Source organism: Lithobates pipiens, unplaced genomic scaffold (genome assembly GCF_037356315.1).
Source record: "Lithobates pipiens isolate NorthernLeopardFrog02 unplaced genomic scaffold, aLitPip1_a1.2 Scaffold_18, whole genome shotgun sequence".
Lineage (NCBI taxonomy): Eukaryota > Metazoa > Chordata > Amphibia > Anura > Ranidae > Lithobates > Lithobates pipiens.
This window is the reverse complement of record NW_027507758.1, coordinates 134,216,173-134,242,090: the sequence shown is the minus strand read 5'-3', so window position 1 is coordinate 134,242,090 and position 25,918 is coordinate 134,216,173. Positions and strand designations below refer to the sequence as shown.

Sequence of the window (25,918 nt, the reverse complement as noted above, 5' to 3'; positions counted from 1 at the left end):
TATATTACAATATTTTATTGGCTGGACAATTACTGTAATGCAAAGTTATGAAAAGCATTCTGTTATTCCATTAAATTAGTGCAATTAGCTTTATCTTACAAATATAGGACAAAAAGCATTAAACATATTTAAGCCCAAGTGCTCTAGTTACCCCCCTAGTCATGCATGTAGTTTCAATGCCAGCAATGCTCAGATCTCGGTCTTGCTAATGACATTAAAGTGAATGCCAGCTTTGTTCAGACGGTCAATAAACTTGGTTTTGGAAAATGCTGCTCCAGGTGTGTAAACACCTCCCCTAGAAAACAAAAAAACAAAAAAAATTATTCACCAGACATAACACTGTCAATCACTTCTATAGTGCAAGATACAAAATAGAATAAGTCCCTTCTCCTATTACAGACACTCACCTGTTCTCCAGAATATACACAAGAGACAAATTGTGGATTTAGCACATATGGTTAGTATACACTTAGGTTATTAAGATGAGACTTTGCTATACACAGTCTGCTCCATTCTTGAATCCATTAGGTTTTAAGCCTCGTACACACAGGCCGAACGGCTCAACAGACACCAGTCAACATATGGCTTGTGTGTATGGCAGCCAGAGCAGCTTCCGAAGGGCATGACTGAAAAAGGTCTGCCGATCAGCATCTGATCAGTGCTCTCAGCCAATGGTTGAGATCACTGACCAGTGTGTTGTGGCGGGAGAGCCATCACCTACTCAGAACACAAATAGCTCAGTGGGGGAGATCACTGTACTAACATCGGATTGTTAGTATAGCAGCTCCTCTCAAGCTCTTCAGTTTTTTTTCCCCCCACACAGCTAGGCTTAAGGACTCGTCTCCTAGCTGAGCAAGGCATTTCTCTTCTCCCTGGGCATCCAGCTCCAAAAGCCTTCTGCAGTTCTCTTATTAACAGTCCATGTATTTTCGATACTGTCATGGCTGGGTTATTTATCACACTAACTTTTTTTTTTTATCTCTCATGCTTTTTTGAATGATGGATAGATAGATAGATATAGATATAGATATATATATATATATATAGATATAGATATCTATATATATATATACACCGTATATACTCGAGTATAAGCCGAGATTTTCAGCCTCTTTTTTGAGGCTGAAAGTGCCCCCCTCGGCTTATACTCGAGTCATCGCCGTCTGCCTGCCCGATCAGCGTGTCGAGCAGACAGACGGCGGCCATTCTACTATTCAAAAGCCGCGCCTCCCTGTCTGTGATAGGCGGAACACTCAATTTCCCAGCAGTCAGTGGTCCGCCTATCACGGACATCCGCTCATCCTCATACTACGGACGAGGATGAGAGGATGTCCGTGATAGGCGGAACACAGACTGCTGGGAAATTGAGTGTTCCGCCTATCACAGACGGAGGCGCGGCTTTTGAACAGTGGAATGGCCGCCGAGGCGCCGACGCCGTCTGTCAGACGAGAAGAGCGGCGATCCTGGCATGGCAGAGGGACACAGGCTCGGGACACAGGCTCGGGACGGACGGACACACAGGGATGGACAGGCATGTCTCACCCTCGGCTTATACACGAGTCAATAAGTTTCCCAGTTTTTTTGTGGTAAATTGGGGGCCTCAGCTTATATTCGGGTCGGCCTATACTAGAGTATATACGGTATATAAAATTTAAATAGCAAAATCTCATCATGTGCTTAATTTCTCCTGTCAAATTTCAAACCACGCAAATGGCAATTTTAATAAAATGTTTTTCCACTCAATTCAGAATTTGTTTTAAATATAAGAAAAAAGTAATAAAATGATGTTGAGGCACACAGTGCTGAAAAGTAAAATAATGCCACAGAAGAATCTTGAATTACACGTGACAATGCACAAACCTTTTTGGAAGAGAGTCTGGTTCCTTTAAAATAGTTACTCCAGCCTGTACCATCCCAATTGGTGTGGCAACATAACCAGCTTCTGTAATGTGAAGCAACATTTATAAATAATTATAAAAAGATGTATGCAAACTTGGAGAGCTTAAAGTATTTTAAGTAGAACAAACAAAAACAAAATATATTGCCATATCCATTACTGTAGAAATAATTGCAAATCTTACATTTTAATTCTTTAGATCAGGCATATCAAATTTGAACAAAATAAACTGAACTGAGTAATGTGCAATCAATCTCAATCCCTCAGACTTGTGTGACAAAGAAATCCTCATGTATCCCAACAGCAATACTTCTCAATTAAGCGTGTACCTGAAGTGCTGCAACAACCATAACACACATAATAGTGGGCACCTCTAGGTGAAGCAGACCCTTCAGGCCCAGGGATCTCCAGGCAGCATGCTTTCATTGTGACTCTCATGCCTACAGGTGATTTTTAGCAAACTCCAGACGGGCTGTCGTGTGCCTTTTACTGAGGAGTGGCTTCCGTCTGGCCACTCTACCATACAGGCCTGATTGGTGGAGTGCTGCAGAGATGGTTGTTCTTCTGGAAGGTTCTCCTCGCTCCGCAGAGAAACGATGGAGCTCGGTCAGAGTGACCATTGGGGTCTTCGTCACCTACCTGACCAGGGCCCTTGCTTCCTGATCCCAGTTTTGTCAGGCAGCCCACTCTAGGAAGAGTCCTGGGGGTTCCAAACTTCTTTCATTTATGGATGGAAGAGGCCACTGTGCTCATTGGGACATTTAATGCTGCAGAAATTTTTCTGTAGCTTTCCCAGATCTGTGACTTGCTACAATCCTGTCTCAGAGGTCCACAGACAATTCCTTGTACTTAAGGGCTTAGTTTGTGCTCTGACATGCACTGTTACAGGCGGAATAATATATAGATAGGTGTGTGCCTTTACAAATCATGTCCAATTAACTGAATTTACCATCGGTGGACTCCAATCAAGTTGTAGTAACATCTCCAGGATGAACAGGATGCACCTGAGCTCAATTTTGAATGTCATGACAAAGGCTGTGAATACTTATGTGCATGGGATTTTTTTTGTTTTTTCTTTTTAATACATTTGTAAAGATTTCAAACAAACTTCTTTCTTGTCATTATGAGGTATTGTTTGTAGATTTTTGAGGAAAATAATGAATCCATTTTGGAATAAGACTAACATAACAGAACGTGGAAAAAGTGAAGCGCTGTAAATACTTTCCAGATGCAGTATATATCCAGTGTGAGGCACTGCTTCCAATACCCGCTAGCCTCAGGCGATTTGGAGTGGGATTTAGTGATGCCACTACTGTGCTGCCTCTACCAAGATAGTTGCTTCCACACAGAGGAACAGAAGGAGTCATTGTAAGTCAGTAACGGGGAAGCTGCACAGGAGCCAAAAGCAATATTAGTGATTAGACCTTTGTACTCTGCCTAGCCTTTTTTTGGCCATCTGAAAGTTTCAACTTTCTAGTTGCTCGTTACTAATGGCGAAGACATTCCTAAACATAGCAGGGGAAAAAAACAAAAGAAAAAAAAACAAAAAAAAAAAACACGTTTTACCTGGTCCTGAAACCTGTGTACATATTTTTATATTAGGCTTTCCTTGCTGGGGATCTTGGTCCTGACTGTAGCCCTCTCCAAAGAACGTCATTGTGAAAGAGGATTCAGCCATCTGTGAACATACCATTTCATTTATAAACATATTACAAAAAAGGTTAGACTCTTAGAATCACTTAGGCTGGGTTCACACTGCTGCGGGGGGAGATCCGGATGTGATTCGCACCGCAAATCACATCCGATCTCCGTAGCGATGCGAGTACAGCCATACAGATAGTATGGCTGAATTCGCATCGCTACCGCAGCAAACTCGCACGGGACCCTTTTTTTGGTCCGCAACAGAATCGGATCGCATGGGGGTTCACACCATGCGATCCGATTCCTGTGCGAGTCGGCAGATCGCACTGCGATATGTGGACGGATCTGGGGGTGTCATTAACATATCATTGACACTCCCAGCCGTCCGCATAGGGCAGTGTGAACTGCCGGCGGGAGGTGTGCGATGCGGGAAAACGCAGCGGATTCGCGGCGTTCCCGCATCGCAGCGGTGTGAACCCGGCCTTAAACACATTGCTTGAAACTAAAAAGACCTTACATTTCCACAAAAATATATATTTAAAAATAGTTGAGCTAGTTGCCAATTTTTAATTTGTCCTAAATTAAGAAAATTGAAAGTACCGTATATACTCGAGTATAGGCCGACCCGAATATAAGCCGAGGCCCCCAATTTACCCCCAAAAAAACTGGCAAACTTATTGACTCCTGTATAAGCCGAGGGTGAGACATGCCTGTCCATCCCTGTGTGTGTGTCCGTCCATCCCTGTGTGTCCGTCCATCCCTGTGTGTCCGTCCATCCCTGTGTGTCCGTCCATCCATCCCTGTGTGTGTGTGTGTCCATCCATCCATCCATCCCTGTGTGTGTGTGTCTCCATCCATCCATCCCTGTGTGTGTGTGTCTCCATCCATCCATCCATCCCTGTGTGTGTGTCTCCATCCATCCATCCATCCCTGTGTGTGTGTGTATCCATCCATCCGTGTGTGTGTGTCTCCATCCATCCATCCATCCGTGTGTGTGTGTCTCCATCCGTGTGTGTGTGTGTGTGTGTGTGTGTGTGTGTCCAGCCTACCTGCACCTACACCCGCAGCAGATCGCAAAACGCAGTGCGGAAATGAATAGGGTTTGCAGTGTTAGCTGCATGGCAATATAGTGTGAACCAGGGCTGAGGACCCATTCACTTTGGCAGGGAAAAGGGAATAGTTGAGTCGCAGATTTATTCCCGCTGGCCACCCACACAGAGAAGACCATCCAGCAGCCACTTTGCGTCATAGCCACGACAAAAATCCCATCATGTTTAGTGGGCAGTACAGGTGTGTGTGTGTGTGTGTGTGTGTGTGTGTGTGTGTGTGTGTGTGTGTGTGTGTGTGTGTGTGTGTGTGTGTGTGTGTGTGTGTGTGTGTGTCCAGCCTACCTGTGTCCCGAGCCTTTGTCCCGAGCCTCCGTCCCGTGTCGTGCCTTGCCTTCGTCCCGTCCCGTCCCGTGCCGTGCCTTGCCTTGCCTCCGTCCCGTGCCCTCTTCGTCGGCGGCCATTGTAAAATTCAAAAGCCGCGCCTCCTCCTTCGCCTGTGATAGGCGGAACACTGAATTTCCCAGCAGCCTGTGTTCCGCCTATCACGGACGTCGTATCATCCTCGTCCGTAGTACGAGCATGAGACAATGCCCGTGATAGGCGGAACACAGGCTGCTGGGAAATTCAGTGTTCCGCCTATCACAGGCGAAGGCGGAGCCGCAGCTTTTGAATCATAGAATGGCCGCTGTCTGTCTGCTCGACACGCTGATCGAGCGGGCAGACAGCGATGACTCGAGTATAAGCCGAGGGGGGCACTTTCAGCCTCAAAAAAGAGGCTGAAAATCTCGGCTTATACTCGAGTATATACGGTAGGCCAATCGCCTCCTGTGGTTAAAGTACATGTTATAGCCACATGGCTGTGTAGAGCATGCAAATTACACCACCAATATGCACGTATTTTCTATTAAATATGGGACCACAACGTCACTCATTCATCCTTCGTAACAGAATGGGCTTTGGGTATGATGTTTTCAACTTTTTGCAGCTCTGTCCCACGTCCAACACTATGGGGAGACTGGGAGAAAGGGGGAAGCTTTAGGCTTTATCAGCACTTCCTGCATGGCAACAACTGTATGCAGGCAAAGTATAAAGCGTACATATACAGCCCTGCTATTCATACCGGAGAAGCTGGGGGAGAGGGTGAAAACACGATGGAATTTTAGGAGAAATCTTTCAGCACTGTAAGCCCTCTGCAAGAGGAATACTGGCAAAATCAACAAGTAGGATGTGCTTGAATTAAAGGGAGCTTTTGCACATATGCAGAGGGAGACCTGAAGGATTACACATTTGATACCGCAAAAAATAAATTTTTGCTTTGACATTTAAAAGCCAAATTGGTTGTAATGGTTTGAATATACAGATCAAACCTAATTATAAATATCAGCACACTTGGAGATGTTTAAAAACAAATAAAAAAAAAAAAAAAAAAAAAAAAAAAAAAACAACATTATAAAATACCCCGTTTTTTTTTTTTTTTTTTTAAATCTTTATTTGTTTTTTTCCATCCATATAAAATAAAAAGAGAAAAACACATACTACAAATCATTCTTCTCTTTTGCTAACAAATCATTCTAAAATCTTACTTGACCTTTATTTTTTTACAAGGCTTTGCTCTTGTCCTTAAATACCCTTCTATCTTCCCACCCCTCCCTCCCTCCCCCCCCCCCGTTCCTGGTTGGTTTCCCTCTGGGTTCCACTTTTTTTTTTTTTCCTTCTTTAATTAATAATTTCTTCCACATTTCCTTTCCCGTTATTACTGTTATGTTATTTCCTCTACGTATCGCCATGATTTTTTGAATTTTTCCCAGGGGTCCCATTTCCTATCCCTCTCCTCCTTTATAGCTGATTCCTCTTCTGTTCTGTTTTTTTTAAACGTATTTATTTTTTTATAAGTGATCACCTCATCTCTGTTCTCAGCTGCATAAGAGCTGGAGGAGGAGAAGCAGCACTACACTGAACTTTCCAGTGAATGTCTGTGTGGGGCGGGGGGGACTGCTTAGCAAGGATGAGCTCAGGTGTGTTCGCAACTAGCACGCGCAGAGCCCACCAGGAAGTCGGCACTGCACATCGCTAATCGCAGGCAGCAAAACATTTTCCCAATGCGCAGCTGTATAGATCGAGGAATGTCTCACTGCCTGTGATTAGCGCTGTGCAGTGCTGGCTTCCTGGCAGGCTCTGCCTGTGCTAGTTGCGAACACGCCTGAGCCCATCCTAACTGCTCAGTGTGATCGGTTTCTAATAGGAAAGTAGAGGGACTAGCAGGAACACCAGGGATTTCACACAAAGGAAGCTATGCAAAAAGAACAGGATACTTTCTCATAAAAGTACACGGTACAGCAGACACATATCAGGAATATGAACTGCTGGGGTAACCAACACTTCAAGGCCCAACTGTTTGAATCAACTAAATACATGCATAAAAACAAAGTAGTGTCCCTGAACAGACAGTGCGAGTTTGGGGATACACACCTGCATGTCCGTGCAGTCAGTGCATCCAAATTGACATCATTGAGACTGCCTGCACAAAACATCTGTGCATATCTGTGCAGCCCTGCCCTGGGTACACATATGTGCACAGCCCTGCACAGGTGAACATTATAATACACTCATGTGAACAAGACCCTTCAAGCTCTTCAATCAGATGGGAGCATAAGCTATGGTGATTGAAGAGCTAAAGGTCCACTTTAGTGTGGGGAATGTAGAGCAGGTACAGAGAGCATGGCTAGGTTCACGTTAACCAATGCACTAAAAAGTAATCTGCAGTGGATTGTTTTTCAGAGTGCGGTTAAGCAGATGCGGTCAGAAGTTTTGGGGGCGATCCTGCTGCCTCCTGATTGCACTTTTTCTGAACACAGACCCACTGACTTTAAAAGGTGGTGCCGCCTGTCAACTTGGTATGCTGTGGTAAATTTGCTACACTCATGAAATGCATCATGGCCGTGGCATTTGAACAGCCTCCTTCAGCTGCATTTTACACTTTAGGCGAGTGACCTGGAAGCACTAAAACTCCCCCAGGTCGCCTGTACGCATCATTTGCCTTTTGGACTGTGGTTGCTTTGTGAGGTAAAAGAACTAAAAATTTGAACAATTTTTGTTTTGATACACCTACCGTAGTATGTAAATTACTTGATTTAAACTAAAAGGTTCAATTGGGCTTTAACTTAGCCTCTTCTCTTCTTGCCACCCAAAAACAATTACCAGCAAATACTGACCATATACTTGGTGTAGTCATAACTTGCACAGGCCACAAGGATTGAGCACTGCACTGCGGCAGGATAGGGGTAATATTACATGTTCTCAGCACAAGGATTTTAAACAGTCGGCCATAACCAGGTTGGATGTCATAGGGTCAAGGTTAAGTTTAGGCATCAGAGGTGATCCACCACACAATCTGGTATTAGTTATTGATTTACTTTATGGTTCTGAAAATATTTGCAGTTTCACTGTAGAGGCAAATAGATAGCACAGGTCAAATAGATGGGAAGCACCATTAGTCTACCCTCAGATATCTGAATCCTCTTCACACTTCCCTAAGCATTCTGGGGTTGATTTACTAAAACCAGAGAATGCCAAATCTGGTGCAGCTGTGTGTAGAAACCAATCTGCTTCCAGTTTTGTTTTGTCAAAGCTTAAACAATCTGGAGTTAAGAAGCGAATTGGTTACCGTGCACATCTGCCCCAGATTTTACACGCTCCAGTTTTAGTAATTCAACCCCTGTGCAACTATTCACATTTAGCTTGGCCATACATTGTCGAATTTCAAAAGAATTTTCTTTTGAAAATCAGAAATTTTGTGCATTTTGAGATCCAAGGGTGCCACCATTGATTTAGAAATTCGAACAAGCCAGCCTTCAATTTCACCTACTGCTACAGAAAAGAATGTGGCTGGGAATGTTTTCTTGCACAAGTGCATTTCTTTTTCGATTACATTTCTCACATGATTCTCCCATCATTGATTAGAAAATAGTTATTTTTTAAAAAAACATGTCCGATAACTAATTCGATGGTCTCCATTGCTGCAGCCCACTAGTGGTGCTAAATTCGAACAAAAATTATTTCGAAATTTGACCTTTTCGAAATTTTGAAATTTGATAACTGGTCAGACTTTAAATGTCTTCTTCTGCAGGCACAAAAAATAACTTCAATAAACAGAAATCTGAGAACGTCTAAGGATTACAAAAATGTATTTCAGTAGCATTTTGTTTGAAAACAGCAAGTTCCATCACCCCTATCGTTACCCTACTGCCAGCAGGAAAAGAGCAAGTGGTGCTAATAATGTAGCCAAAAATTACAAACAGATTGTTGGTCATTAAAAACGTAAAATTTCTATAATTTTTGGTTGCTAAATATTTCATAAAAACAAATTTCATGAAATATAAACAAACACACATATATACTTTTCAGTGAGCCTTTGGTTACCTGTTTTGGTGTTGGTCCCTCTTTGGAAAAATAACCAAAGGAAAATAATAAAGGAAAATAATTTGGGGTACTGTAAAGATAGTAGAAAAAAAAACAATAAAAAGTGAAATGTAGACCACTTTATTTTTTTAAAGAACATATTAAACAGGTGTATAAAAATTTCTACATTTAAAAAAATAAAATCACTTAATTATCTTTGACTGTTTTCTTTAGCAATGCACAGGTAAGCAGACATCTAAGCAAAAACACCTTAATGCATTGTGCACGCAAAATACCTATGTATGAAATAATTCATCAATGCTGCAGTTTAATAGGTTTTCCACTCAAATTAGATATTTTAAATATAGGTGGAGTCTCTTGAACTATTGATTTTGTTTTGCGAAAGATAATGTTATGCTGAGTAAATGGATATCCAACATGTCATGCTTCAAAATTGTGCCCTCTCGTGGAATGACGACAAAACTTTTACCCTTAAAAATCTCCATAGGTTACATGTTTAGAGTTACAGAGGTCTAGTGCTAGAATTATTGCTCTCGAGCCAACGATTGTGGCGATATCTCACATGTGTGGTTTGAACATAGTTTACATATGCTTGTGCGACTTACGTATGCGTTCGCTTCTGCGTGCGACCTCGGCAGGACAGGCGCTTTGATAAAAAAATTATTTATTTAATTTTACATGGTCTTTTAAAAAAAATTAAAAAAAATATAGGAGAAAAAGAAAAATTTGGGTCACTTATTCCTATTACAAGGCATGTAAACATCCCTTGTAATAGTAAAAAGCATATAATAAAAAGACCTAAGATCTCATATATACACTAACATGCAATAAAAATGTAAAAAAAAAAAAAAAAAAAAAAAACTTCCGCCTTCAAGACTGGAGGGCAGAAGTGTTGAACGTCACTTCCGCCCTCCAATGTTATGGAGCGGGGGGCCCATCTTTCCCTCACTCTGCATCCAGCCTGTGAGGGAAGAGGACCCGATCGGAGATGACTGGAGGGGGCCCCTCCTTCAATAAAAGTGATCTTGTGACGAATCCACCCGATGTTGAAGAGGAGGCTATCTGCTGCCATAACAACTGTATTCAACTTCAAACAGCCGACATACAACTATGGCAGGCGGTCCTTTGGTAGTTATTGGCTCTGTAATCTATTTCTCAGAAATTAGTTTCCTACAGTCTTTTTCTGCCTCCTTGTACCATCTGGCATGAGCTCCCGAACCCCCCACTTCCGTTTGTTTGACATAAGCAGTGCATGTTAGTTGCAGTCATGTGCACTTCTTTATGCACACTACACATCCTATAATCCTTAGTCCATCTTGGGAGCAAAAAAGAGGGTGGCTCACAGCAGTAAAAAAAAAAAAAAAAAAAAAAAAAAAAATCGATTAACCACTTGAGCTATGGAAGATTTTACCCCCTTCACGACCAGGCTTTTCTTGCTATTGAGCAGCACGCTACTTTAAGGCCCTTTTCACACTGGGGCGGGAGCGGCGTCGGCGATAAAGTGTGCCATTTTTAGCGGCGCTTTACAGTTTTAGCGACAGTATTCGGCCACTAGCAGGGTGGTTTTAACCCCCGCTAGCAGGCAAAAAAAGGGTCAAAACTGCCCGCAAAGCAGCGCTTTGCTGGCGGTATAGCCGTGCTGCCCCATTGATTTCAATGGGTAGGAGTGGTGAATACACCGCTCCAAAGATGTGGCTAGCAGGACTTTTTTTTTTACTGTCCTCCTAGCGCACCACTCCAGTGTGAAAACACTTGGGGCTTTCACACTGGAGTGAAAGGGGCCGGATTTTTTGAGGAGCCATTTTTAGCGCTGAAGCGCCTAAAAAAAAAAAAAAAAAAAGCCCCAGTGTGAAAGGGGCTTTACTGGTAATTCCACGGTCATGCAAGGCTGTACTAAGATTACATTTACATTTTATTCACACAAATGGAGCTCTCGTTTGGTGGTATTTGATCACCACTGGGATTTTATTTTTTGTGATGTAAATGGAAAGAGACTGAAAGGTGTGTAAAGTGTGCTACTTTTACTAACTTAAAGTAACAGAAGTGGGAAGCACTGAATTCATTATTCGGGATCTACCAGCACCTGGCATACAAGGCCAGAGCTTTCCCACCTTCCCAGAAAACACCAGAGCATTATGAGCCCGGGTTCACACTGTAGCGAACACAGACATTGCATGTGAATCGCACTCACGCGGTGCCGATCACATGCGATGTCTGTGCAATGCGAGTGCAGCCATTGGATTTGCACAAAAGAAAAAAAAAAAAGGAAGGAAGGAGGGGGGTGCAGGGACCCACCCCCACCCCCCCCGGACTAGAATCGGATAACTGCCAAATCCACAGTTCACACTGCGATCTGTGAACAGATCTGGGGCATCATTAACATTGTATTGACAGCCGCATTGGTTTGCAGCGGGCATTGTGAACTGTCTGCGGGGGGAGATGCAATGCGGGAACCACACTAGTCCCCGAGTCGCTACAGTGTGAACCCAGGCTGAAGATTGCCTATGACAAATTATGGAGTTGCATCCTCAAAGAAAACATTGTTGGCCACAGTGATCGAGCCCTTTTTTCTAGTACTCCCTGAGAAACTGGTTCGCAGCTACAGGATCAGATAGATTATATTATAACAAGATGTCCAAAAGAAAAGCTCTCTCTCTCACATATACACACACAAACATATACATATATACACACATTATATATACATATATATATATATATATATATATATATATATATATATACACACACACACACACACACACACACACACACACATACATATATATATATATATATATATATATATATATATATACACACACATATATACACATACATACACACAAATTTTACTTGGCACCAACAACTAGGAAAACACTTACTCGTATCAGAAGTTTGCGTCCAAAGCTGAACTTGGTGAAAAGTAGGAAAAGGAATCCTGCAAACATCAGTGTGATGACTGAAGTGATCCCACCCACCGATACATAGGCACCATACTGCACCTAAGGGGGGAAAAAAAAAAGTTGGTCCTTCAACCAATGAATACAACAATAGGCCTGTGTTCTGAAGTGTTTACAGTTACAAAATGCTGCATAAACTGTTCAGGAAGAGCAAATCTATAGGAGGTGTCTGGTGACCAGGAGGGGGTTGTACAAACTACCTGCCTGGGACAGAGACAGTTAGAGGGCCCTCTTGCTAAGGAATTAGCAAATTATTATTTTCCCTTAAATATAATATGGCACAATAAAGTCTGCGGACTTGATTTTATCTTTGAGCACTTTGGTTTAAATAAAACAGGAAGGACAATTGTGGCTTTAAATGGCTAGAACTCCCTTCATGCTCTTTATGCTGAAATACAAAGGAAGACGACCGCAGCAGAAATGAAAGCGGAGGCTCACACAAAAATTGAATCTTCGCTTTTCAGACCCCCCCCCCCCCCCCCCATCACATTTGGCACCTTTCAGGGGGGAGGGGGTGCAGATACCTGTATAATACAAGTATCTGCACCCACTTCCAAGAATAGACTCACGCCCCTTCCCATCCCCCCGCTGTCTCCTGGGAAACACACGCAGTCGCAGCGTGACTCGTGCATGCGCAGTAGGGAACTGAAGCCGCAAAGATTCACTTCCTGATTCCCTCACAAAGAATAGCAGTGGTAGCTGATCGGCTTCGGTTGCCGACATCGCTGGACCCTGGGACCCTTTATTAAGTCAGCAGCTGCAGTATTTGTATAATATTTTTTTTTTTGGTGGACCTCCACTTTAAGGCATTAAAAGAACAAACTAGCAGTTGCTTTCTAGTGTGCATAAGTCAACTGCTAGATGGACTGATGACTTGTAAGAGCTGTGTGCAGCACATGCCTTAAGGAGATGAAAGGGCTGTAAAACTGTTAGCAAAGTCAGGGTACTCCAGATTGTCACAACTAGGATGAGGATGTTCTCTCCCCAGGAGATGGGGAGGATGAGGAGAGAACATCTGATTTTACTGATGATCACACATCACTGAAGGAAAGGTATGCCGGACCTCTTATTATCAAGCATAGTAAAGGCAACATGAAATAGGCCTCTAAATTTGTAAGATGAAGGGGCAGACCCACAACAAAAAGACAAATACACTAATAGGAAACCTCAATATACACAATCCTATAACCACAGAATAGCAAAAAAATAAAAATTAAATAAAAAACACCCTTTACCTATAAAATATTAGTATCCTGTTATATAATGTGGATCTAGGAAAAAAAATACAGGCCTTTCTTAAAACAATCTGAGTTGGCCAGAACCAGCTCTTGAGGGAGTCAATTCCACATTTTTACAGCTCTTACTACAAGGAAGCCTTTCCGTATTTGGAGGTTAAATCTTTTTCTCCAGACGTAAAGAGTGCCCCCCAACCCTTGCCCTTTGATGACCTTAAAGTGAGCAACTTGACACCAAGTTCATTATATAGATCACTTATGTATTTATATGTGGTAAACATATTACCCCTTAATCTCCTCTTAAGAGAAAATAAATTCAGTTCATCTAATCTTCCCTCAAAGCTGAGCTTCGCCTTGCCTCTTATCAGTTTGGTTGCCCTTCTTTGTGCTTTCTCCAGTTCCCAAATATCCCTTTTGCGAACAGTTGCCCAAAATGGAACTGCATATTCTAGATGAGGCATTACTAACGATATACAAGTGGAATGACTAATAATTAAAGAATTGATGGGTCCAGATATGGAACCCTTCATGTATGCCCTGCACTAAAAACTGAGAGCTGGATTCCTCTATGGTCCTTGACGGGAGGCATGGGAGTAAAAACGCCAAAATTCTTGAGGCCACTTCCCCGTTAAGCCAGTTGGAGGAGTCAGAGAAAACCAAGGCTTTGTTCGCTCCATGTGCAGAGATGCACTAGTTTCTGCAAGTGCCCAACAAAACCATTGTTCTCTATGTGCTCTAGTCACAACACAAAAAAAAAAAAAAAAGTAAATAAAACGGACATAACATCAACGCGTTTGTGTGAATAAGGCACAAAGCATGTATTTGCTACAGATAAACACAGTACTACCTTAAAAGAGAAGTATGGCCTGAGCTTCTTGGCCGTATGTCTTTTGTGGGTCACAAAAGCACAGTGGTGTAGTGGTTAGCACTCTCACCTAGCAGTAAGAAGGTCACTGGTTCAAATCCCAACCACGACTCTACCTGCCTGGAGTTTGCATGTTCTCCCTGTGCCTGCGTGGGTTTCCTCCGGATACTCCGGTTTCCTCCCACAATCCAAAGACATGCAGATAGGTTAATTGGCTTCTGTCCAAAATTGGCCCTAGTATATGAATGGGGACCTTGGATTGTGGGCTCCTTGAGGGTAGGGACCAATGCGAGTGTGCAATGTACAGGGATAGGGACAATTATAGACACTCGCTCGGGTTGAACTGGATCGACTGGTGTCTTTATTCAACCTAACTATGAAGAAGTGCAATTATTACTGCGCCGGCCCGCTGACATCGCAGCAGGCACTGGAAGAATCCTGACTTTAAGGTCAGGATCCAGCCAGATGCCTGACCAGTGGCTGGCTCAGAATCTCAGCACGCAGCCAGTCACTGCCGATTTCTATCCAGCCCGGGGCTCCAATGAGAGCTAGAGGGGGTAAAGCAGAGAGCCGTTGACTGACAGCCACCTCTCTCCACTCAGTGAAGACAAATGGGCATGTGATCGCTCAGCTCTCAGTCTTAGAGCCGGCGGGTACAGCATTGGACCGATGTTTCAGCCACATAGGTTGACCATGGATGTTTATTTTATTTTCCACACTCTTAAGATGAGATAAATGTTTTTTCTACAGTACAAAGAATATTTTTGACTGCAGGATATAAAGCCTACAGTAGACTGTTGGCACTGGATTCAGACAGATATGCAAATGAACACACACTTTATATTTCACTAAAATTGAAAATAACTTATACAGACTACATTCCTGTGTTTATAATACATTTTAAAGATATACAGATATGCCAAGTTACAACTTACAGGAGTTTCCTGCAGGTTCTCATGCAGGTATCGCTGGGTCCTTTTAACAACGGCTGCATCAGCTCCCATGAAAGGAATTGCATACTCTTTTACTTCATTGCTGTAAAATACTGCGCCTCTGAAACCAGAGAACTGGCATTAAACATCTGATTCGCGTGCTGAACTTATCAGCTTCGCTTACTGTATAACCACATGCACTGTAACTGAATAATACATTATACAGAATACTAGAAAAGGAAACAAAACAATAGATGATATAAAACAGACGTTTATAGATCATATATTAAGTCAAAAATATAGGAAGAAGATACATAAAATTCAGGGCCCCGTCTCAAGAGCAGCCCACTGTGGTGTGGCCTAAAGAACATTATGTCATGTGTTAAAGTGGTTGTAAGTGCACAAAAAAATAAATAAATAAAAACGAAGAACTATAAAAAAAAAAAAAAAAAAAAAAAAATGAAGCCCCTGCAGCGGTCCCTACTCACTGCTCCGGCCGGCGACATCTCTCCCGGAGTTCTTTCCGGGTATCGCGGGCTCCGGTGCCGAGATTCGCCGGAGCGGCGCCGACATCACGCAGGAGCCACTGGTAAACAGCTGGTCAGCTGAAGCAACGGCACCAATAAGCTGCTGCTTCAGCGCGCATCTGCCGATAATGTCGGCACATGCCGATACAGGGGATATCTCCTAAACCGTGCAGGTTTAGGAGATATCCACGGTAGCTACAGGTAAGCTTCATTAGAGACTTACCTGTAGTAAAAAGTGAATTTACAACCACTTTAAGGCAGCTCATTTACTTAAAGTGGTTGTAAAGACAGAAGGTTTTTAAATGAATGCATTCTATGCATTAAGATAAAAAAAAAACTTCTGTGTGTATCAGCCCCCCTAATACTTAACTGTGCCTCATCTCTATCCAGCGATGTGTCAGCCAATCAGGAAAGAGGGGGCGGAGCCGGACCACAACTCCATGTCTGAATGGACACACGAAGCTTAGGTGCCCCCATAGCAAGCTGCTTGCTGTGGGGGCACTCGACAAGAGGGAGGGGAAAGGAGCACCCAAGGACGAGGATACAACACATTTGTTGGTTACTGCATGTTGTTGGAGTGTTCTCAATGAGCGATGCCATAGTACACCAAAAGGCACATAACTGCATGTAACAGAACCACAGTGGTGTCAATGTGGATCTACTACAGAGCAAAAAAGATTTTTTAAAGGAGTGGAGAACACAATAGAAAGCTGCACAGAATATATAGCATCTGACACTGCTATAAGTGTGTTGCATGCAGAAGATTTTCAACTAGCTTATCTCAGTACAGAGCGACAACTGAACTCTACCAGAAGGACAGGTTACATTTACATTTTAAATTACAGGCTAGGCTTTAAAAAAAATAAAAAAAATAAATACATTTTTATCTAGCAATAGCATCATTAAACTACTTGCCGACCAGCCACTGTGTATTTACTGCGGCAATGTGGCGCTATTGGGTTTGCTGCTTAGTTTCTAATACCACTAGATGGCGCCATCGTGCTCCGATTGGCTAGTGGGGATGTCAATCAACGGGTCTGGCGAAACAGATGTCCGCCAGCCACCTGCGATCATCCCTGGGAGAGGCAGAACCACAATCTGCCTATGTAAACAAGGCAGATCGCTGTTATCCAAAGGGACAAGATGGAGATCTCTGCGTCTTCCCCCAATTCCCCCTCCAGTTAGTAAGCACCCCCCTAGGGACACACTTAACCATTTAATCACCTCTGATTTTAAACCTTTCCCTGCTAGTGTCATTAGTGCAGTGACAGTGCATTTTTTTTTTAGCACTGATCACTGTATTAGTGTCAGTTAGATGTCCAATTTGTCCACCGCAATCCTGCTAAAAATCATTGATCGTCGCCATAACTAGAAAAACTAGAAGAACGAAAAAAATAAAAAAAATAAAAAAATTTCCATAAAAATATTGCATAGTTTGTAGATGCTATAACTTTTGTGCAAACCAATCGATATACACTTATTGCGATTTGTTTTACCAAAGATATGCAGCAAAATACATACTGGCCTAAAATGATGTAAAAACTCAATTTTTTGTAACAAAAAAAATAAAACAAATAAAAACACTTATTTGATGTTTTGTTTATTTGTTTTTTGTTTAAAAAAAAAAAAAAAACCCACAGACACACACACGAGTGATCAAAATACCATCAAAAGAAAGCTCTATTTGCTGGGGGGGAGACACATTTTATTTGGGTACAGCATCACAAAAAAAATGGCTTGGTCGTGAAGGGGGCAAAACCTTCTGGTCCAGAAGTGGTTAAATAAAAATTCAGTTAAAAACGTATGGGCAGTTTAGAGGGGGTTAAGTGTCATAGGTACTGTACAAGAGCACTCAATGGCATCCATCATGAAATATTCTCATGAGAACATTCTGGGGATTCTCAAGAATACCCAAAACCCTGCACATCAACGCATGGATTGGAAGCACAGATCAAACATAAACAACAGTTTTTAAAAAGCCTTGCGAATAATGCTTCAGGGGCAAGTAACATACACTTTGCTTAACTCACAGCAATAAATAGCCTGACAGAGGTTCTGAAAACTCTCAACACACCATTAATTAAAAATAAATCAGATTTAGATACACTAACTACAGTACAGCTTTTAGCCAAATAGGATTGGGAAAAGCTGATCTGTCACTATATGCCAAAATAAAATTTATATTTAAAGCGGGAGTCCACCGGGACTCCGCGTTTTTTTTTTTTTTTTTTAAAGTCAGCAGCTACAAATACTGCAGCTGCTGACTTTTAAATAGTGACACTTACCTGTCCAGCGCGCCCGCGATGTCGGCACCCGAAGCCGATCGCTCGCTCGTCTGGCGGGTCCTGCCGCCGCCATCTTTGGTATGGGAATCAGGAAATGGAGCCTTTCGGCTTCATTTCCCGGTTCCCTACTGCGCATGCGCGAGCCTCGAGGCGCAATCCGGACGGTCCCCGCTGCCTCTGGGAGCTGTGTGTTTCCCAGCAGGCAGCGGGGCACTTGCTGAAGGGGGCGTAACATACGCCCCTTTCCGCAGAGAGCTAGCCCGGAAGTGGGTGCAGTTACCTGGATTATCCAGGTAACTGCACCCCCCTCCCCCCTGAAAGGGGCCGATTGTGGCGCCGGAGGGGGGGGGGGGGATTCCGATGAGCGGAGGTCCATTTTAGGGTGGACCTCCGCTTTAATTTTTATTCAGCAGAGACAACATATACATACAGTATATCAGGTATTTTGAAACATCAGATACACCAAAAAACAAAACAAAAACAAAAAACACATTGCCTAATGCAGAATAATCCAGTCCACAGAACCGCTTCCCTGGTCCAGGAAACGCGTGACTTTATTAAGAGTCTAGTATTCCTACCTGTATTCCAATCATTTGGCTTTTTCTAAAAAAATAAATAAACAACCCCCGGGCATGAAAAAATATATCTTATAAAACTTAATGAACCAAGTCTATACTCCCACCCTCAGGTCCCTCCCATCAACTTTTGACAGATTATAAAAAAATTCTCTCTGCCTCCATACGTCTTCAGCCTTTACTCATTCGCCCCATCTGCCAGTGTCTCCTTTGAGACAACTCACCTAAACCAAACCTTCCTAAATTTCCAAGGGCTCCCCTGGCCTCATACGCCATGCGGTACATAAGAATGTCAGCGTTCACAACTTTCAACCACATCTCTAACGTCAGTCGTTCCGTGTGAATCCATCTCCTAGCTATAAGCTTCCCAACTGCAAATTACAAAAATCTGAGGAACAGTTTGGTGTGCTCATTTAACACCTCTTGGTCAAAAAAAAAAATCAATCAAGAGACATCTCAAGGGAGAGCATATTGGGAAGGTCGAAGTTGTCTGCGATAAATTCAGTCACCATAGACCACAATGGTTTCACCTTGGCACATTTCCAAACCAAACAAAAGAGCCATCCACCCCCCAAACATTTATGGCAAGTGGCAGAGTCCCTGCGGTTCACAGGGCCCAGATAAGTATCCAGTGCCTCCTGACACAGCTCCTCTGACAAATCCAGTATAAACGTTTCCCAACAAGATCTACCCCTCGCCATCAACCCACAGTCCCCTGGTCCCACTTCCCTATAGTATCTGGAATTTCTTGTACTCACCGTAAAAATCCTTTTCTCTGTAATTCACCGACCAACACAGCTCCTCTCTAGCAAAATGGGTTGTTAGCCCTATCACTGGAGATTACTAGGCAAAGTTATAATACAACACTTCAGAACTTTAGTTCCGCCCACAGGGGTGGTCCCTTAGGCTACAATCCCCACACTCTGCCCTAGCAGCCTCAGTACGTCAACAAGAAGTAAAACGTAAAGAGAAAAAAAAAGGAGGGGCAGGTGCTGTGTCGGTTGGTGAATTACAGAGAAAAGGATTTTACGGCGAGTACAAAACATTTTCCCTTATATTCACCGACCGACACAGCTCCCCTCTAACAAAATGGGACGTCCCCAAGCAGTGCCAAACGAGGGGTGGGAAAACAGCATTAAAAAAAAAAAAAAAAAAAAAAAAAAAAAACTTCATCCACCATGGCAGTTGGGAACTAGTGAAACTAAACCCACAAAAGAAACAAAAAAAATAAAAAAATAAAAAAAAGGAGCAGTGCGTGGAAAACCACCATAAAACAGGGTATCGTCAACAGGAGTGATCCCCAGACCGCAGCCAACTGCAGAAGTAATGCAACAGTGCATTAACATAACAGTACTGCGTTTTTTCGAAAAACCAGGAAAAAAATATTGGTTGCACATTCAATTGCAACTACACAGTAGCCTGCAAAACTTTGCGGCCAAAACAGGCATCAGCCGATGCACTGACGTCTACCTTGTAAAACTTGGTAAACGTATGGACAGACGACCAGGTCGCCGCCTTACACACCTGAGCGACAGACACTTGGTGTCGGAAGGCCCAAGACGTTCCGATTGCCCTTGTGGAGTGGGCCGTGACCGGAAAGGGGGGCACCTGCCCCTTCAAGGCGTAGGCTTGTACTACAATCTGTCTGATCCACCTGGAAATGGTGGCCGATGAGACAGACATGCCTTTCTTCGGACCAGCTACCGAAACAAACAGTGAGTCTGACTTTCAGAAAGGGAGCGGTGGCAGACAAATACGCCTTCAGAGCCCTAACCACATCCAAAGCCTGAAGGGCCACCTCTTTAGGGTGCTTCGGCTTAGGACACAGCGATGGTAATACAATGTACTCATTGATATGCAAAGCCGAGACCACCTTCGGTAGAAAAGACGGTTGCGGACTCAACGCCACCTTATCCCTGTGGATAACGTCTGCCCACGGATCTCTTGTCCTGGACACGAATCTTGGCACCTTCTGATTGAGACGGGAGGCCAGTAGATCCACATCTGGTGTGCCCCATTTCAGGCACAGCAGCCTGAATGCTTCCAGATGTAATGCCCATTCTCCTGGGTCCAGCATCTGGCAGCTTAGATAGTCCGCCTGCCAGTTCTCCACTCCCGGGATGTAAATGGCGACAGGGCCGGTACGTGCCGCTCTGCCCACCGAAGTATGTGAACGACTTCCCGTGCAGCGGCTGAGCTTCTTGTTCCCCTTTGGTGATTTACGTATGCCACAACCGTGGCGTTGTCCGACTAACCCGATCGGACGTCCTTGAAGACTCATCGACCATGTGTGGAGACACAGCCTGATCGCTCTCAATTCGAGCAGATTGATCGGCAGCTCGGATTCTTCCGTCGACCAGAGGCCCTAAGCCGACTGAACCCCCATCACTCCACCCCAGCCAGATAGACTGGCGTCCATAGTGATCACCATCCATTTCAGAGGAAGGGACGATTTTATGGACTGAATCACCTGGGACCTCAAGCACCAGATCAGCGAGTCCCTGGCTGGCTGGCTCACCTGGATCTGCCGATCCAGGGACAACTGAGATTTGTCCCATTTTGACAAGATCTCCTTCTGCAGAACTCTGGTGTGGAACTGGGCGTAAGGCACTGCCTTCGAAGGAGGCTACCATGAGTCCCAGTACTCGCATGCAAAACTGTAGCGACGACCACTTGCGGTTCATCAGTAGTTTGACCGCAGATCTGAGAGTCTGCAATTTGTCTGAAGGGAGAAAAACTTTTGCTTCCCTGGAGTCCAACAGCAAAGCTAGGTACTCCAGACGCTGGGTCGGCACAACCACCGACTTCTTTAGGTTCAACAGCCACTCAAATTCCTGCAGGGTCTGCATGGTGATCGCCATATCCTCCTCTAATTCTGAGGCGGAAGATGCTCTCAGGAGGAGATATAGGTAGCCCACGATCGCGATCCCACGTTGTCACAGCAATGCCAATACCTTGGTAAAGACCCGGGGGGCTGATGCCAGACCAAAGGGAAGAGCCACAAATTGGTAATGGTCGTCCCAACTGCAAAACGCAGAAACTTTTGATGCCAAAGGTATATGGGTATGTGCAGGTACGCATCCTGGATGTCCAAGGACGCCAGGGAGTCCCCTTGATGGAGAGCAGCGACTACTGAGCGAACTGATTCCATTCTGAACCTCTGCACTTTCAAAGTGATTGAGGACTTTTAAGTCCAAGATTGGACGTACCCCTCTCTTCTTGGGAACCACAAACAGATTTGAGTAGAATCCCTGGAAGCGTTCCGAGTCCGGAACCTGTACAACCACCCCACGATTCAGCAGGTCCCTTACTGCCCCCAAGAGGGCCTCCCAGCAAGCCGGAGATACAGGTATGCTGGAGGGGAAGAATCTGTGTGGTGGCCAAGAGAGAAACTATCTTGTAGCCTGTGGAAATCAGATTGCAGACCCATTGGTCGGATAACCGGGAGGACCACCAGGCTTCAAACTCCCAAAGGCGACTCCCCACCCGAGACAAGGGTGGGGGAAAACCTTCTGCGGTAGCACTTTTATTCGCAGACTTGTTAGGCTTGCGAATCCAGGGACGTTTCTGACCGTCCGTGGGCATCCTGTCGGGCTGGGGACGTTTAGTCAAAGCTACGGGCGGACAAAAAAGCAGTTTGTGAATGGAAAAAGAGGGCCCTTGCCTACGGCGTGGCTCCTTAGCTTTCCTGGCCTATGGGAGTACTGTACTCTTGCCACCCGTGGCATTTTTAATAATGTCATCCAACAAGGCTCCAAAGAGCCGGTCGCCAAGGAAAGGAAGATCCGTCAGGGCTTTTTTGGATGCCTGGTCAGCAGACCAGCATTTTAGCCAAATTAGGCACCTCAGCACCACAGCTGACACTGAAGCCCTGGATAACAGAGGGAGAGTATCCAGGGCCGCGTCACAGATGTACTTAAGGCCTTGCACAAGTTGGTCTGCTAGTTCCACACAGACAGGGGAAGCCTGTTGCTCTCCCAATTCGCGGTGCAAAAGTTTTGCCCACTCAATTAGTGTCTGCGACACAAGTGCGGATGCCAGTACAGGTCGCATGGCTGACCCCATGACCCTAAACAAGGAATGAGCCACCGCCTCGGCCTTCCTGTCCGTGGGATCCTTGAATGCAGGAGTCCCCTCAACCGGGATTGGTTACTTTATTTAACCTGGATACTAGGGGGTCCACAACCGGAGGAGCCGACCACTTTTTGAGAAGGCTTTCCTCAAAGGGGTAACGCACCGCCATGTATTTGGTGACCGAAAAGGTCAGTTGCAGGGACCCCATTCCTTGTAAATGAACATGTCAAAATAAGTCAGATACGGGAACACCTTAGGTGAACGTGCTGGCTTGCGGGACCCAAAAGGGACCGGTACATTAGCAGAGGGATCCGCTGGCTCCTGAATCTTCAGGGTATCACGCACAGCTGTGATAAGTGCTCCAACAAGCGCTTTGTCACGCACGGACCAGGACAGGGACTCATCCTCACTGTCCGAGGGGGGAGTGGGCCACTTTTTAGCACCTTCCCACGCACAGCCTCTATCTTGGCAACGAACGAATTGAGGACCGCCATCAGGGTGTCCATGGGAACCGCGCAGTCCGCAGGTGACCCGGTTGCAATTGCCTGGATTTCAGGGGAAGAAACACCAGTTTCTGAAGCCATGCTGACCCTACCCTGTCTGCCACCCGAAGGGGACTTAGGACAGTGACAGTCCCACCCTCCTTGCTGCCACTGACTGAGGGGTTCTAACCCGCCGGACTCACCGCCCTGAGGAGTTCCGCGCTGTATACAGCAGTGCCTGTAGCCCCCTAGAGCTCCCAGATGCAGAGGGACCAAAGCTGTGTCGGTGGAAGCCCGTCAGAATGATCGCTGAGTGATCTGAAAAACGTCTCCAGATTATATAGAAAGCCTGCCAGCGCTCTGTGATGACAAAACAAAAAACTGAGGGCACAGGAACCTGCTGCTAGAGCACAAAAAACTTGGTCCGGCTTCAAGAAAATAGCCGCCAGTATTCTGAATAGGGAATCACCGGGAAAATGGCTGCTTGAAGCTCAGAAGCATGCTGTCCCTTGCCCACACTGAAAATGAGCGCCAGCCAGCACCACAAGAGGCAGAAAGAAACATGTGGCAGACACAGCGCTGCACTGACACAGGGGCAACCATCACAGACACCTCCCAGAATTAAGCACTCAGGACCCAGGCACCCCAGTACAGCCAGAACCCAGGTGAGGGCCCGGGGGCACGCAGCACGCGGGGGGGGGGGCCCCCCGAATCGACCTCCCAGGGAATGCCCAGCTGCTCAACCCTGGCGAGACAGGGAGAGCCGTACTTACCAGTCCTGAAGAGCTGGTAGATATTCCAATGTAGCCAACTCCTGATCAGTACAGGGAAGGATACTGGCCTCGGCATACTGTGATGCAGACATCAGTAGCCTGGTCATATGTACACCCTGGAGCATAAAAGCTCACGACCACCTCTGGAGCTGAGGAATGTCGTGGCCTGCCAAGCCGTAGCTGCAACCTGCACAGACTCGATGGCCGGACTGGGGAGACTACAAGGATAAGTGAACCAGCCTGTCACCCAGCCGGCTGTTGATGAATGATCCTGTGATCTTCTATCTTGCGCAAAAAGCCAAGCTTCTGCATCAAAAAATAAAATTAAAAAAAGACACAGACCTATGGGCCCGCAGAGTTCCTAGGTCTATCTCCTCACTAGGCAAAAGAAACTGAGGCTGCTAGGGCAGAGTGTGGGGATTGTAGCCTAAGGGACCTCCCCCCTGGGCGGAACTTAAGTTCTGAAGTGTTGTATTACAACTCTGCCTAGTAACCTCCAGTGATAGGGCTCCAGTGATAGGTGAATAAGAGAAAATCATTTTAAATACATTTATTTTATCCATCACTGTAAGCGGTAGCTTCTGCCAATTTCTGAATCCCTAAATCTTTAAAAGATCCCGACAGCAGAATGGGGCAATCAGTAGGGGCCACCACATGTGAGATAGAGATGCACACACACACACACACACACACACACACACACTGCACTAAACTAAACTATTAAATAAACCCGCTTTATCGTTTTCAAAAAAAAGTTTGGCTTTAGTCATAAAATTAAAGTGGTTGTAAACCCTTACAAACCACTTTGACCTACAGGTAAGCCTAGATTAAGGCTTACCTGTAGGTCCAATAAATATCTCCTAAACCTACACGGTTTAGGAGATATTTACAAAAAGAGAGGCACCGCTGTCTACGGCGCATGCGTTATGCCGCTGCTAACGGCAATATGCCTTTAGTGGCGGCTCCCGTGCGCATGCGCGGGAGTGACGTCATCACTGCTCCAGCGCTGTGAGTGGCCGGAGCAGCGATACCAGGAAGAAGATGGACGCTCCGGACTACAGGGGACAACGCTGACATCGCTGGCTCCTGTGTCAGGTAAGGGACACATAACGGGATACTATGCAATACATAGTAGCCCATTATGCTTTATCTTTGCAGGGAAACAAAGAAGTAAACCCATCAGGGCTTACTTCCTCTTTAAGTACTGATAGATCCCTTTTATACTGGCCCCTTTTACAGGTATGGCTATGTAAAATATGAAAAATAAGTGCCTATACTGTTTAAAATGCAGTAATACACCGTCTCACCCTGCTCTGCACATGTCCAGTTGCTCTCTATTTTTTGACAATGTGCCAAAAATCAGAGCCACTAGAAGCTGATCTGCTGACAGCCTAAAGATTTACTGATCAGGGTGTAGGGTCAGGGTCTCTGGGCAGCATCAAAATGGTAGACTCTGGCATGAACAAACAATGCTGGAGGCAATTTACAGCACATGCTAATTTTGGTAGCATCATTATTAATGTGGAATGCCTGTTCCTTGCCAAATAATATTTATCAAGTTGTTAAAGTTTACATTCCACTTAAATAAATGACTTACCTTCTTTTTAATTTTTTACCAACAACTGGAAGAGGTTTGAATGCCAATTGCTTTCTAAGCTTTCTCAGATTGCCTTGATCTGCAACTCCGTGAATCGCAGATTGCCATGTCCCATCATGAATGCATGTGCCCTACAGAAAACATTGACAATACAATATCAGAAATCATCAAAAATAATTAGAACCAGCATTAAAAGAATATGGGATATTACAGATTTTCAGTTGTATTTAATGTCAGTATACACAGTTTTGTCTATATGTACTTCTTATATTCAGGAACATTTTTTTGGGGTAAAAATATAATGCTACTTATGATACATAATGCTTTAGCAAAGAGAACTGCATTTAACCATTCTTGAAGGTTTTACCCACTTCATGACCAGAGCATTTTTGCCATTTAGCAATACTTTAATTGGCAATTGCGTGGTCATGCAACACTGTAGGCATATGAAATTTAAAGAATTGTGTTCACACACAAAAAAAAAAAAAAAAAAAAAAAAGCACCAAAATTAATGCGTGTGTGTGTACACTTTTTTGCATTCTGCTGTTAAACATGGCCAAATAAAATATCTATAGAAAATTTAGGCCAAAAATGTATTCTGCTA

General features: G+C 44.4%; 1 protein-coding gene across 1 annotated transcript in view; it reads right to left on the bottom strand.

Moving 5' to 3' along the window:
• SCCPDH (saccharopine dehydrogenase (putative)) overlaps nt 1–25,918 on the bottom strand; it is a 63,122-nt gene continuing 37,204 nt past the window's right edge. Inside the window, exons 6-12 of the mRNA XM_077486143.1 lie at nt 25,315–25,445; nt 15,005–15,122; nt 11,893–12,011; nt 9,007–9,064; nt 3,464–3,575; nt 1,861–1,942; nt 1–295 (exon numbers count right to left, since the gene is read on the bottom strand). Of these exons, the coding sequence (XP_077342269.1) occupies nt 190–295; nt 1,861–1,942; nt 3,464–3,575; nt 9,007–9,064; nt 11,893–12,011; nt 15,005–15,122; nt 25,315–25,445 (726 nt within the window). The 3' untranslated portion in view covers nt 1–189. The remainder of the gene's footprint in view (nt 296–1,860; nt 1,943–3,463; nt 3,576–9,006; nt 9,065–11,892; nt 12,012–15,004; nt 15,123–25,314; nt 25,446–25,918) is intronic.